Consider the following 14,999-nt stretch of genomic DNA (forward strand, 5'->3'; position numbering starts at 1 on the left):
TAACCGCCAGCTCATGGAAGCCGGTTGAGTCATGAATACTCGAACCGGATTAACCTTAGAGATGACGTAGATGGTCTGCCCGACCAGATAATGTCGTATCTTCTGAATGGCGAACACCAAGGCGAGGCATTCTCTCTCAATCATAGGATACCGAGATTCGGCACCCACCATGGTTCGGCTCAAGTAATACACTGCCTGCTCGTGACCGTTATCGTCATCTTGTGCAAGTAATGCACTTAATGAGTGGCTCGTCGCCTTGACATAAATCAAGAACGGTTTGCCCGATTTCGGTGCAACGAGTACAGGAGGTTTTGAGAGATATTCCTTAATACTCTCGAATGCCTTCTGATAAGCGTCATCCCATACAAAAGATACGCCCTTCTTTGCGAGCTTGGAGAATGGTTGGCATTTTCCTGAGAGGTTCGAAATGAACCGACGGATATAAGCCAATCGCCCCTGTAATCCTCTGAGCTCCCTGAGGTTCCTCGGAGGTTGTAATTCATTGATCGCCTTTACCTTATCAGGATCGATGTGGATACCTTTGGTGGTGACGACGAATCCCAGGAACTTGCCACTCGACATTCCGAGGAAAGACTTGGTAGGATTCATCTTCAATTGATGAGCTCGCATCAAGTCGAACATGGTCTTCAAGTCTTTAATGTGATCCTTTTTATCACGACTTTTCACGACCAGATCATCTACGTAGCATTCAACAGTCTTTCGGAGATGATCCTGAAAGATCTTTGACATAGCTCGTTTTATCACGACTTTTCACGACCAAGTCATCCACGTAGCATTCAACAGTCTTTCGGAGATGCTCCTGAAAGATCTTTGACATGGCTCGTTGATATGTAGCACCTGCATTCTTTAAGCCGAAGGGCATAACCGTGTAGCAGAAGACGCCGAGAGGCGTTCTGAATGCCGTGTGCTTTTCATCGTCTGGATGCATCTTGATTTGGTTGTAACCAGAGAAGCCATCCATGAAAGACATCCTCTCGAACCCACACGTATTGTCGATGATGACATCCGTGATGGGGAGGGGAAAATCATCTTTTGGGCAAGCAGTGTTGAGATCCCGAAAGTCGATACAAATCCTGACTTTCCCGTTCTTCTTAAGGACGGGGACAATATTGGCTAGCCATTCTGGATGTTGCCCCTCTCGAACGAAGCCCGAGTCAATAAGCTTCTTGACCTCGGATTCGATCGCCTCCATCATTTGCGGACGAAACCGTCTTTGTTGTTGTTTGACTGGTTTGGCATCCATCTTGATATTGAGACGATGTACTGCTACGTTCGGGTCGAGTCCTGGCATGTCTTCATAATTCCAGGCGAACACGTCAATGTACTCCTTGATAAGAGAGATTAACTCTTCTTTCTCATCGGGTAGAAGACTATCGCTAATGAATATCGGTTTAGGATTTTCCTCAGTTCCCATATTCACCTGGAGTACTTGATCTTCGGTAGGAGGCTCTCTTTGCTCGAACCTATCACCATACTGCATGTTTAGGTGGTGAACCCAAGGATCTTCCCATGTTGGCATCTGGTCGTCTTCCTCTATTGCGGTAGGATCGACCGTGACCATATTTGACATCAACCTTTTGAACGTCTCGCCAAGGCTAGTGTCGGAACCCCCAGCCGAAGAGTCGGAAGAGTACCCGTTTCTAGCCTTGTTAGCGATCTGATCAATGATTTGCCAGCAACATTCGTCGTCGGACGAGGAGACGTAGCCGAGACCTCTTTTATAGCGATAATAATCGTCGGGTTTTCCCTTCGGTACATAGGCCATTCGAGGTGGAACTCGTGGGCCTCGACCAAAGAAAAGACCTTCTCCGAGTGTGAAGTCATACCCATACTTTTCCATCATATCGCGCGCTTTTGCGTCATATCTGAATAGATGAGGAGCAGGTTTATCTTCGTCTTCTTCTTCCTCTAAGAAGTGATCGGGTGTCGGATCTTCTTTTCCTTTGCCGTAGACGACTTCTTTTCCACTCCATTTTCCCGCGGGGATGACAAGCGTCGCTCCGCATGGATCTTGTACCTGCTTTTTCGTCAGACAAAATGACTGAAGAGGCATATGTAGGTCAGGATTATCACAAAGCTCTTTAGTGACGTCATCCAGACACATCAAATACTCTAAATCATCGTTTATTGATAGTTCTTCGGCAAGTTGCCAGTTACAACTATTCTCCGATGATTCATCATCGTCAAGATTGATTACAATGGGTACAATGTCATTAAGAACAAAACCACCATCATAATCAAGCCCTGGTTCGGTATCAGCTTCATCTCCGCTGTCCGTTCCTTGGGCCGATGGTTCAGTATCGGATTCAGCGCCGTATAAAAGGGAATCGGTGAAGTAATTCTCCAATCCCTTAAACGGTTGCTTATCCGCGACCACCGTCTTGACTTCATTGTTTGTGTCTACATATTTGAGACACTGATGTAGAGTTGACGGGACTATAAGGTTACCGTGGATCCAAGGTCGACCCAACAGTAAGTTATAGGATGTTTCCGCGTCAATCACATAACAAGTGACCTCCGACCTCAAATCCCCAATCTGGCACTTGACTCGGATCTTCCCCAAGGGCCTAGACCCGCTGGTGTTGAATCCATAAATCGTAGTGCCAGTGGATGCTAATTTGCTAGTCGGGATTCCGAGATGATGCATCAATCGGAATGGCATGATGCTAACAGCGGAACCCGGATCGACTTGGATCCGGTTGACAACGCTGGAGCCAATGTGACCGGTAAAGTACAACGGTCGGTCATGCTTTGAATTCTTCGTCTGCATATCTTCTTTAGTGAAGGAGATGCAGGGAAAGTGTTGCGCCGCCAGGTTGCATTGTTGAACTGACGGCTCTGGTCCTTCTGGAGATGGCTTGATCCGAGTCAGAAAAGCTTCAGAGTCACTTAAGGCTTCTTGCAGCGCTTTCCTTGTGTCCTTTGAAAGGCGCAACAGCTCGTATAGAGTTATGCGAGCTGGGATGTTGGCCAACTGCGCCATGATGTCGAAATGAGGCGGTGAGCTCGTATTTCCCGGTTTGTCTCTACCAATCGGATGATTGAATCGAGACTGCCTCGGGTTCTGGGCTTCTTGCCGCGGAGGCTCTTTCCCCTTCTCCTTTTGCTGGACTTTCTCCGCAGATGCGGGTGTTGGGGGAATTGCTGAGATTCCTAATTCTGCCAACGTTTTGGAAGGAGGGGTTTTGGTGCCCAATTGCTCGGAAGCGTCTGGGTACTTGTAGTGATACTCGTTCCCGCTTCGGGTTGCAAAGACCTCCTGTTCGTCTTCAGACAGTGGAAAGGTTGGGATTTTGTCGTCCTCTTCTCCTGGAATGGCAGAAGCTCCATAACAAGATTTCCCTTTTCCTTTTGACTTTCTTTTTGATGATGATCCGGTCCATTGCTCATCTGTGATCAAGTCCGGATGAACCCACAGAATCTCACCATTTGGGGTTGTGTGTGGCACGAGCCCTTTCTGGCGCTGTTGGTGAGGATCATCATTCACCGTCTTCACTGCTGCATTGATCACCGGCTCGTGTTGGAACCAACTCGAGGGAACAGTCCCGAAACTAATGGATACCATGTTTGCACCCACTTTCTTCTCTTTGGGCTGCTTCATGGTGATAACCCCAACATCGATTAGGGCCTGAATCTTATCTTTGAGAGCGTAGCATACCTTGGTGGGATGGTGCACCGCTCGGTGGAATGCACAGTATTTCGGATCGTTGACCCTCTTGGCATCTTCTTGATCCTGAATCGGTGGCAACTTGATCTTGTTGTTCTGAACGAGGTATTTGAAGATACCCGGGATTTCATCCTCCTTGAACGAGTAGGTCTTTGGGAACCTCGGCTCCGCGGCCTTTTGCCTTTGGGGCTGTTGTTGCCATCTCGATTGTTGAGGCGCCCTCTGTTGCTGCTGTGGCTGTTGCGGCTGTGCTTGCACCTCAAACACTTGATTCGCATCTACAGCATTTGCTTGTGTTTTCCCCTTACCCCTAGGGGTAAAGTTCTTCTGTTGTGGGACACTGTTTGGTATTTGGCCCCTTTCAGCCTTCTTCCTTTTGAGGAGTCGCTCGGCTCTTTCCCCTCTCACCTTCAAGTCTTTCCAGGTCGTTGGCGGTGCCGTTCCCATGGCTTCAAGGATGTCCAATGTTAAATTGTTGTGGCAAGTTTCGAGGATGAATTCCTCGCTGACCGGGTCCCTGCAATTCATAGCTTTGTTCCGGAATCTCTTCACGAAGTTTTCAACCGTCTCGCCATTCTTCTGTTTTTCATCGAACAGCGTGCCGATCGAAACCTCGGTGTCATCATCAAAGAAATTGGTCAAGAACATGTCCTCCATGTCATCCCAGCCGTTGATACTTCCGGGCTTGAGACGGCGGTACCAGTCGAAGGCAGCTCCGCGAAGAGTGCCGACGAATGACCGCACCATGAGGGGCTCATTTCCGGAAATAATTCCTAAATGAGACTTGAAGTAGATTAAATGTTGGGTAGGGGAACCCTTTCCATCAAACGGCGTAAAGTTAATGAGATTAAACTTTGCCGGATATGGAATGGATTCCCACTCCCTCGGATATGGACACGGTATACCTGACCTTTTTACCTCTTGAGCATTCATCAATGCATTGATTTTGCTCTCCAAGTCTTTCATCTTTTTGTCTTCACTCGTTTCTATTTTCGAGTGGTTTTGGGGAGAGGTAATGTGGTCTTCTTTGGCATTATCATCTACCGGACCACTTCCGTTGTCGTTGTTGACAGGAGGAATAATGACATTATTCCCTTCCCGTTCATTCTCTTCTTGGTTCTGATGATTGGGTCGAGTGGGCTCCTCTTGATGAGTTGTCAAAGCTGCGAGTTGCTGATCGTGCATCTCCCCCCCCCCTTTTGTCTTTTTCTTCATTTTGTTTCCCCCCTCTTTGTTTTCTTTCTTGTTTGAATTTGTTTCCCCTTTTGTTTTCCCCCCTCTTTTCAAAAGAGAATTCATCTTCTTCCTCCAAACCTCCTCCATTGTTTTTCTTTCAAGAGCTCCATACCCCAAAGAAATTCGGTTTTTTGTATGCTCCTTCTTGGCCGAAAATTTTCACTTTTCACTAGGGTTTCTCCCTCCACCTTCAAGCTCGGATCTTGACTCTTGGATTGGGGATTTCAAGCCTCTTGATTTGGGTAAGCTCCTCTTCACCATCCTCTTATTTTGTGGTAAAGGTTGCATTTTTATTCTTGTGGTAGACTAGGGGGCATGTATGCACTATTATTTCGGGGGGTTTTGTGCAAAAAGAGGTAATGGCCGAAACTTTGGGGGGTTTATTTGCAAAATTCGTGGGGGTTTATTTGCAAAATGGGACTGAAATTTTGAGGCTTGGATTTCATTCCCCTTTGGTAACAATTTGGATGGGTGTTTCATGCAAAAAGACCATACCTTATTGAGGGTTTTATGTGCAAATGTGGGGCCGAAAAGTTTTGGGGGCTTATTTGCAAAAGTGGCCGAAGAATTGGGGTGGTGTTCATGTAATAGAGGACTGAAGTTTAGGACCTAAATTACATGTTCATTTGGCCACAAGCTTGAGGGGTATTTTAGGCAAGAGGACCAAAAGTTGTTGGAGGGGTTTATTTGCAAAACAGCCCATAAATGTCTTAGAGGGACTTATTTGCAAAAGGCAGTGAACTTATGGCTGAAATCCAATGAGTTTTGACCACGAACTCATGATCAAAATTTTGATAAGGCATGTGGAGCCCAAACCAAGATTTTGTAGAGGGGCTTTTATGCAAAATTGGCTGAATTCTGCAAAAGGGCTCATTTGCAAATTTTAACCAAAATTGTGGGGTACCGGGGTGTTATATGATCGAATGTGACGATCATGACCCGGGTCACGCGTGTCCTTGACCTAGATTTTGGCCTTGAACACAAAGGGTATTTTGGGTATTTCACCAAAATTCACCGTGAAAGATGACAATCATCGTGCACGAAATTTGTAGGTTTAATTAGACTTCAATTATGAAATCCTATTTGTGTATAGGATTTTAATTAAAGTTCTTAATTTCCCTTTTAAATTTCGTATATTCATGTTTTAGATTGTACCTGACTTGCTGCTTTTCGTTGCAGATTTGCAATGTCTCCGCGTCGATCTCGTCCCCGGAGGAGCCGTTCTCGTTCACAGCATAGTGAGGAGGAGGTCCCCACGACATCCTCTCCCGCGGCTTCATTTTTCGGGGGTGAGAATTTATGCAGAGATTTTGTCTTACATCCCTGATTGACCTCTTTGCGGGTCATGAAGGAAGAACCGATACCTCTCTCGCGGAGGGTAAGGTTTCAGACTTGTTTTGCTTAGCCAATTCAAGTCTTCGGATATATTGGGGCGATTTTGTGTTGTCCTACACCTTATAGGTCGGTGTACGTTACCACGTTATTCACGTGATGACGCATGCCGTCCTTCTGGTGTAGGTCACTCAAAATCGTCTCTCCAATTATTCCGTGGATGAGTCTATCATTCTTCTTACGAGATGGATTTTCTGATTCCGCCCTTGTGCTTTATTGCAGTGGAATTTCCCGCGGGTAGCCTTCCTCCTCACGCCAACACCGGATGTAGTCGGGAGGTTTTCTCTTCCGCTACTCTTAGGCAGGCTGTTGGCCCACTTCCTCGGTTCGACGGGGATCGTCCAAATGACTCTTGCCGTTCGATACAGGAAGGAGGGCGCCATTGCTTGCGCCAACTTATCACAGATGCCTCCTTCACCCCTGATTCTACTTCCACTCAGGTTCTAAAGAAGCCGGGTTTTCTATTTGGAGATCATGTCAGGGATCCTGCCACGCTGACTCTTTGTGAGGAGCATTGGTTAACTCTTGACGGTGGAGCCTGTTTGTACATCCCTTCGATTCCACGCCACTATTCTTTCAGTCATTTGAAGGGGCAAGCCGTGGACCGGCAGATGTCTTGGCATCTTACTGAAGATGCTGATCGGGTTCAATGCGGATATGCTACTCACCATAAGACTCCTGGCTCTGAGGGGTATCATGACGTGCGTGGTCTACGACCCGGGATCATGGGTCTTGATACTGCACCCCCAGGCGAGGTGTCAGCTGCTGCTCCGACTGTGAGCAACCGTCTGGCTCTTCTTGGGAGACAGTTACCCCCATCGGAGTACAGATGTTATGGCTGGGCTTCCTCCCTAGCCAAAGGGTGGTGGGCGCGCATGACTGGTTTCGTCTTGGCGCGCTGGGAGAGGGATCTGAAGAGCAGTGGGTTGTATGCACCCATACGAGCTACTATGTACGGCATCCCAGTCAGCTGTCGCCATTTCTTGGCTTTGCTGGAGACTTATGTGCCCGATAGCAACACCTTCCTGACCAGCGGAGGTGAGCTAGGGTTGGCCTTGCACGAGATGCATTATGTTTCGGGTCTTCCGATGGGGGACTGTCCGTATCAGGAGTACTTCCCTACGAACCAGCAGCTGGAGTGTATGAAGAAAGATACTCCGGACATGTATGACACACTCTGGGATCTTACTTGCCACTACTACACTTCCTTGATCCAAACTTCTCCCCAAGCGAGAAGGAAGAGGCAGATCAGCTTGAAGCAGTTTGCCAGCTACTTGTTCCAGAACTTGGAAGGTGATTCCAGTGCGCCCATTCATGAATTAGACGTGATGACTCCTTCGGCCGTTAATGAGTTGTTGGAAAAGGCTGAGGTTCGTTCCTACACTATCGGCAGTGCTGAGGGGGCTTTTCCCGCGGGGACAAAGTTTCGCTCTTTTCTCCGCCGCGCACAGAGGTCTATAGGGTCCCGGGCGCTATTAGCAGGCTACCTTGCCCTTTGGTTGAAGAAGTGTGTCGTCCCGCACCAACCTTCTGACGCTCTACCCATCGAGGTGCTCTTCCCTGCAGTTCAGCTGGCTTATGGGAGAGAGCTTTCCCTGCTCCCAGCAATGGTTGCTAGTATCCATTGCGGGCTCAGGGGTCTGGTTAGCAGTTTTACACATATGGGTTCTGAACCATCAGCTGAGCTGGTTTGCCCAAAGGTTGAGCTCCCTTACGCATATTTGATGGCGTGGCTCGTTCTTCACCGTCCCGACTTGATGTCGGCCCCCAGCGTTGTTGACATCCCTGTCCCCTTCATGCAATTGTTGGAGCAGAGCAGATGGTTTGGGAGCAAATTTAGTGATGTTCAGCGAGAGCTCCGGGTCCGCAAGAGTTGGGAGTTCTTTAAGTGTTTCCCTCACTTTTCAGGTCGCTATGGCGACGTGCTGGTTGATGAGGAGAAACCTAGAAGTGACCGGACCGTTCTTGACGCTGGTTGCTTCCGGTGGTTAGTGAACATCCGTGTAGGCTATCTCGTCCTTCGGGTGAAGAACCAGTGCCACATAGAGCCTTATCTCCCTTGCCGCTTTGCTCGACAATTCGGCTATGACCAACTGTATGTCGGGAATCCGAGCCGCAGCCTGCGGGTTGAGGGAGGATTGATTGATGGCGTTCGAGCGTGGCTATGGACGATGGTGGGCTGTACTGGAGCCCGTTTTGCTCTTCCTTCGTACCGGCGTAAGCCATTGATCACTTTCCTCAGCTGCAAGTGGTTCCTTTCTGCATATGAGTCCATCAGCGCGAGGAGCCTCTCAGAGTTGCAGTCCGAGTATGCGGTCCGGGCTGCTATGATGGCTGGTCGCAGAGCTGAGCTTGCTCAGAAGCGGAGAAAAGGGCATGCCAAATCTCTTGTCTCAGACGAAGAAGAACTTCTCCCTGCGGGTGATGATGACGAGAACTCCGAGGACGAGTATGCGGACGTGGATACCGGCAGAGGGGACTTCGATACTGGTTTGTCCTATCTCTTTTAATTTTCATTTTCCATAAATGACAGCTCTTTTTCATTGAAATGGCTATTGTCATTTTAGGTAGGACAGCCGGTGATCATGAGCCCTCAGCTCCTACACACGTTGAAACGTGTGATAGGCCTGCGCATGTTCGACCCTATGGTCCTCGGAGGGTTGGTGCCCCGAAGAGGAAGAAGACTGCCCATAAGTCCCATGACGGTCAGCGTCCCTGTGGAGTGGACTTAGGGAGCACCGCCGATGGAGGGGGAGGTAACATTCAATTGCTCTTGCTTCAAGGTTGTTTACCTTTTGGGGATTTGTGACCATGTTTTGTGCTTCAGGTTTCTTCGAGGAGGGCGAACTCCCACCGGGTTCGGCGTCCCCTGGCGTTGACAACATGGATTGCTTTGTGCAACAAATGTGCGACGCTTTTCACGATGGGTCTTTGGGCATCGACCTTAACATCGATCTTGAGCAGATAAATAATGTTGAGCCCACAATCCCTTATTCAGGTATATCCGCATCCAATGTCATTTTCCTTATGTAAGGTGAAGGAAGATTTCTCGTTTGAGCTTTCCTCATCCTTCAACATTTGGGTTACCCTGCAGATGTTGCGATGGAGGGGCCAAGCTTCTCGAAGCCGGATGCCGGCTTATTAGCTGACATGCTGGCTGAGCAGACTTCCAGAGGGACCGAGAGACCATTCTTCGGGAACGATTCATCTACCGGTATATATCTGATTTTCTCCCTCTTGCCCGATATTTCATATGACTAATGAATGATTGATTATCGCAGCGTCTACCATTGGAGTTAGCCCGGTATCTATCCCTGGCATATCCAGTTTGCCTCAGAGCGACGGGCTTGCAGGTATGTATACGATTCAGGGATATTGTACTTTCCTATGTTTATCTGTCTTTTGACTAATGAGTGCAATCATAGGACCAGCCGCTAGGACTGATTCTCATATGACTCCTGACATCCCTCAAATGCCCGCGGATAATGGATCTACAGGTATGCAGATCCCAATTCTTCTTATTCGTCTAAATTTTCATTTTGACTAATAAGAGAGTGTCATCATAGGACCAGCAGCTTGGGCCGATACTCTTATGACTCTTGGCATTCCGGCTGCATCTGAGGACATGGGGATTGCAGGTATTCATACGACCTTCTTATCCCGATTCTCCTTATTTGTCCAAATTTCCATTTGGTTAACATAGGAATGTCACTGTAGGACCAGGCGTTCAGCCTGATACTGCTACAGTCCCCGGGGTTGAAAGTCCTCATAGCAGTGGTGCCTCCCCGTCTCTGCCGAGTGGTGCGAGCAATATGTCTGCAGGGGCTGACGTACCCTCTTCTGCTGCTGTCTCGGAGCCTGTCGGCTCTCAACCTGATGGGACATCCGTTGGCGTCGGTATGTTCGGAACCTGCCTTTTGACTTTCCTTTCCATATTCGATAGTTCACTGAGCTTCCAAGTTGTTGCTTGTAGGATCTCGATCTTCTTTGCACGAGCGTGTCCGTAGCCTTTTGGCCGATACTGATCCTGACGGAGAGGCTTTCCGTACGGACCTCAGCTTCTTCACCGCCTGGTATAATGGCTTGATCGAGAAGCTTCTCCACCGAGGAGGCGGCTTCGATCAGTTCCGGCGTTCCTTCTCTCGCCACATGACGATGATGAGGGAAGAAGGATACCCGGAACTGGCTGATTCCTTCACTGCTGATTTCGCTGCCCTGGAGTCAGAGATACGAGAGTTGAAGGAACTGGAGGTTACCGGGGCTTCTTCTTTCGTATCCTCTGAGTTAGAGCATAGGATGGAGCAGTGGCGTGAACTGAGATCTTCCGTCGGGCGTGAGCTTCAGTCACGCGAGAGCTCCCTTGCGCATCTAATGGCTAACATGGCGAGGATGGATAGGGAGAAAGCTGAGTTACTCCGTTCCTTGGACTCGAATCGCGAGGAAGCGACTAGGTTGAAGGAGGCCTTGAAGCGTGCCGAGGAATCCGCCGTTCTTATCGCAGATGACTTGATCGGACTAGAGCGTTCTCGTGACCGGGTACTCGAGGAGTTCGGATCCACTCAGGAGGGATTGATGAAGTTGAAGAGTGAAGCTGCGGAGATCTTGAGCTGTTCTGAGGAATCTGCCCGAGCAGATCTGCAGGCGGGACTTGAGCAGAGTTATGCAGATAGACTTTTTAGCTTAAAGTCTCATATTCTTAGCCGTCAGTTGCCTTCGGGCTAATGAGCTCTTTGTTGTATGCTTTTGACTTGACCTATTAATAGAAACTCCGCATTTGCTTCTTTCTTGTGATTTGTCTGTATTTCTTCTGAATGACAGATTTTATGGGATTTTTGGCAAACCCCCAGCCATCAACGGGTTTGATGTGCCTTTACCGATTACCGTTTGAATCGGGCTAGCATGCGGATTGTCGAAATCCGTTCCGCATGTAACGTTGTGCTAAGAAAATTGCTTTTCTTAGACTTGATGCTATGACTTTGAATACATAGACTTCGTCTTTCTTACGGGAATAGACTACCCGGCAACGCGTGTTAGGCGTTGACTTTGGGGTTTTTGGCAAACCCCCAGCCTTCAACGGGTTTGATACGCCTTTACCGATTACCGTTCGAATCGGGCTAGCATGCGGATTGTTGAAATCCGTTCCGCATGTAACGTTATGCTAAAGGAATGAACTCCCTTAGACTTAATGCTACGACTTTGAATACGTAGACTTTGCCCTTGTTACGGGAATAGGCTACCCGGCAACACGTGTTAGGTGTTGACTTATCCCTACTTAGGATTCGGGATAAAATTCCCCATGCACCAAGTGCGCGGATTGGAAGTTGAAAGTTGTGTCAAAATAGGAGAGGAAGAATTTTATATTCTATCTCCCGGTGCTAAAGAGGAAGAATTTTATATTCTATCTTCAGCTGGAAAAGAAACTCGAGGTGGGATTCTCCACCCCCAGTATCTGGAAGGATGAACTGGGAGTGGGATCTCCACTCCGAGCATCGGAAAGGTCCGAGGAGAGGAAGAATTTTATATTCTATCTCCCGGTGCTAAAGAGGAAGAATTTTATATTCTATCTTCAGCTGGAAAAGAAACTCGAGGTGGGATTCTCCACCCCCAGTATCTGGAAGGATGAACTGGGAATGGGATCTCCACTCCGAGCACCCGGAATGATGAACTGGGAGTGGGGTCTCCACTCCGAGCATCGGAAAGGTCCGAGGAGAGGAAGAATTTTATATTCTATCTCCCGGTGCTAAAGAGGAAGAATTTTATATTCTATCTTCAGCTGGAAAAGAAACTCGAGGTGGGATTCTCCACCCCCAGTATCTGGAAGGATGAACTGGGAGTGGGATCTCCACTCCGAGCATCGGAAAGGTCCGAGGAGAGGAAGAATTTTATATTCTATCTCCCGGTGGAAAAGAAACGAGAGAGGAAGAATTTTATATTCTATCTCCCGTTGCCGAAGAGGAAGAATTTTATATTCTATCTTCAGGCGGAAAGGAAACTCGAGGTGGGATCTCCACCCCCAGAATCCTGCAGGATGAAACTAAGAGTGGGATCTCCACTCCGAGAATCGGAAAAGTTCGAACGACACTACCTTTTATAGGATTGGTCATTTGAACCCAAAGAACCCCTCATTCATTGAGGAGAAGACCCAATTTCAACCCTAACTTTTATAGGTTTGGTGGAAAAAGGGGACAAAGGTGGATTTTCGTTTATCGAAAAGGAGTGACTCGACTTTAGTCTTGACCGTGTGTAGGCTTGACTAAGCGAGATCGGAAACAATCCTAACTTTTATAGGTTTGACTGTTTCAAGTGGACCTCTCGTTCATGGAAGGAATCGAGAGGGGATTTTGACTTTGGTCCTAACTATAGGAAGGTTTGACCAAATAGCAAAGAAAGTGGAATACGGGTAGCAAAGAGAGTGCCAACTCGTATTATCACTCAAAGGGAGACTTTAATGCTAGGTGATTCTGACCTAACACGTTGAGTCTGAGAAATGCCAATGACTGGCAGATGAAGATGTTGGTGGGTCCACTGTCGTTTGATTTGATCAGCGGATGGTTTGGTGAGGAAAGATTAACCCATAAGAGGATTAGATCTCATCTCACAAAAGAATAACTCATAAGAGTTGGAAAATTTGATGGGAATAAGAAGAGACATTCTGACCTTCAGAGTTCGAATGTAGATTCCTTATTCGTCGATTCCACAAAGACCGGGTTATCCCTAAGAATACCCGTGTGGTATTCTTCCGGGAACTTCCCGATGCATTGGTTATCCAAAAAGATACTAAGGATAGTATCTTTTCAGGAATTTGCCGTTTATCGGCATCATGAGCCGGTCGCCGTCTTTGGTGACGAGGCGATAGGCGCCACTCGAGTAGACTGTCTCTACCACGAATGGTCCCTCCCATTTGGGTTCGAATTTACCCTTCTTCTTGGAGTTTAGGATCATAGGCCGTTTCACAGCTAGAACCAAATCTCCTTCTTTGAAACTCCTTTGTCGAACCTTTTTGTCGAAGGCTCGAGAGATTCTAGCTTGGTAAAATTCAATGTGTTGTTGAGCTTCCAGGCGCTCTTCATCAAGCCTCTCGAGTTCTTCGAGGCGTTTCTGATGTTGTTCTTCGGTCGACATCTGGGTTGAAAGAGCGATCCGAAGAGATGGTATTTGGATCTCCAATGGAAGAACAGCTTCACATCCGTATACCAGTGAATACGGGGTCGCTCCCGTTGGTGTGCGCACCGTGGTCCGATAGGCCCATAGAGCTGCGCCAAGCTTGTCATTCCAGTCTCGTTTGTTGGTCTTCACGATCTTTGACAAGAGTTTGATGATGGTCTTGTTGAAGGCTTCAGCTAATCCATTCGCTGTAGGATTATACGCCGTCGACGAGATGTCCTGAATTTTAAACTTTTCGCAGAACCTTATGAAGGCGTTGCTGACAAACTGAGGACCGTTGTCATGTATGATTCGTCTTGGAACACCATACCTATAGATGATGTGGTGCTTGATGAATCCAATGACGTTGCTCGTCTTAACTTCTCTGAGTGGAATTGCTTCGGCCCATTTGGAGAAGTAATCGGTAATTGCCAAGATGAACCGGTCGCCTTTGACTGACGGAGGATTTATAGGACCAACAATGTCCATTCCCCAAGTCTCGAACGGCCATGACGTAACCGAAGGATGCAGATGCTCCGGAGGTTGGTGTACATAATTCCCGTGCACTTGACATGCATCACACTTTTGGGCATATGCAATCGCATCACTCATCATGGAAGGCCAGAAATACCCCATTCTTCTGATGCGGTCATAAAGCTTAGGACCAGGTTGGTGTGCGCCACACTCTCCTTCGTGCGCTTCCCTAAGGACCTCTTCAGCTTCTTTGGTTGATAGGCAACGCAGTAGCAACCCATCGTACCCCCTGCGGTATAGCGTTCGATTCTCTGTATTGTAGTAGAATCTGGGTGCTCTTCGCCGGATTGACTCTCTTTCCTTTACATCTTCTGGCAAGATTCCATGCAGGACGTAGTCGATGATGGGGAAACGCCAATCTCGTGGTTCGAACTCGATTTGAGTAGCGTGTACCTCTTGAACTTCTTCTTCCTCGGCATCTTCACTGTAAAGCGGCACTAGGAGTTGGTGAGTTCTTACCGTAACAAACTGCTCTGTTTCGGGAGGCTGCGCTAGTGACACGGCCAATGCGGCCAACGCATCTGCATAGGTATTCTGTAGCCGTGGAATATGTTCGATGAAGAATCCTTCAAATGATTCCGCTATCTCCACTGCCATCTTATGGTATGGAATTAAATCCTGACTTCGGACTTCATATTCTCCTTGGACTTGCTTGACTATTAGTTGAGAATCGCCGAAGGCCTCGAGATACTCCACCCCCAGCTCCTTAGCGAAGTTGAGTCCTATGATCAGTGCGTTATACTCTGCTACATTATTCGAGCATGGCTCGGTTAGCGAGTAAGCGCGAGGCATCACATGTTTTCCTGGGGAAACTAAAACTACTCCAACTCCGGAGGAGATTTTAGAACTTCCAGGAGCACTTGCAACATTAGTTGCCCGTGAAGCGCCATCGAAGTATAACCGCCATATTTGTTGGTGAGAAGTTGCGTTGACTTCATGGGCCTCATCGGGTAGATCGTCATATACCTCGGCGGTGTCCGTTGTCGGATTGTCTGCCAGGAGGTCA

At 48.0% G+C, this 14,999-nt stretch overlaps 1 protein-coding gene and 2 long non-coding RNA genes across 3 annotated transcripts; all 3 read left to right on the forward strand.

Annotated features, from left to right (window-relative positions):
• Positions 1-4,980: 4,980 nt before the first annotated feature.
• LOC109828422 lies at positions 4,981-7,219 on the forward strand (the record flags this gene model as incomplete). The annotated part of the gene is made up of 3 exons (XM_020395421.1): positions 4,981-5,166; positions 6,104-6,213; positions 6,539-7,219. Coding segments are annotated over 3 exons (521 nt in total), but the record flags the coding sequence as incomplete, so codon positions are not given.
• Positions 7,220-8,930: 1,711 nt separating this feature from the next.
• LOC109828421 lies at positions 8,931-9,442 on the forward strand. The gene is made up of 3 exons (XR_002243679.1): positions 8,931-9,072; positions 9,144-9,314; positions 9,411-9,442. It is a non-coding gene; the product is annotated as an uncharacterized LOC109828421 (long non-coding RNA).
• Positions 9,443-9,491: 49 nt separating this feature from the next.
• On the forward strand, positions 9,492-9,919 carry LOC109828424. The gene is made up of 4 exons (XR_002243680.1): positions 9,492-9,530; positions 9,598-9,669; positions 9,742-9,813; positions 9,883-9,919. It is a non-coding gene; the product is annotated as an uncharacterized LOC109828424 (long non-coding RNA).
• The last annotated feature ends 5,080 nt before the right edge of the window (positions 9,920-14,999 follow it).

This window comes from Asparagus officinalis, unplaced genomic scaffold (genome assembly GCF_001876935.1).
Source record: "Asparagus officinalis unplaced genomic scaffold, Aspof.V1 AsparagusV1_Un1409, whole genome shotgun sequence".
Classification (NCBI taxonomy): Eukaryota; Viridiplantae; Streptophyta; class Magnoliopsida; order Asparagales; family Asparagaceae; genus Asparagus; species Asparagus officinalis.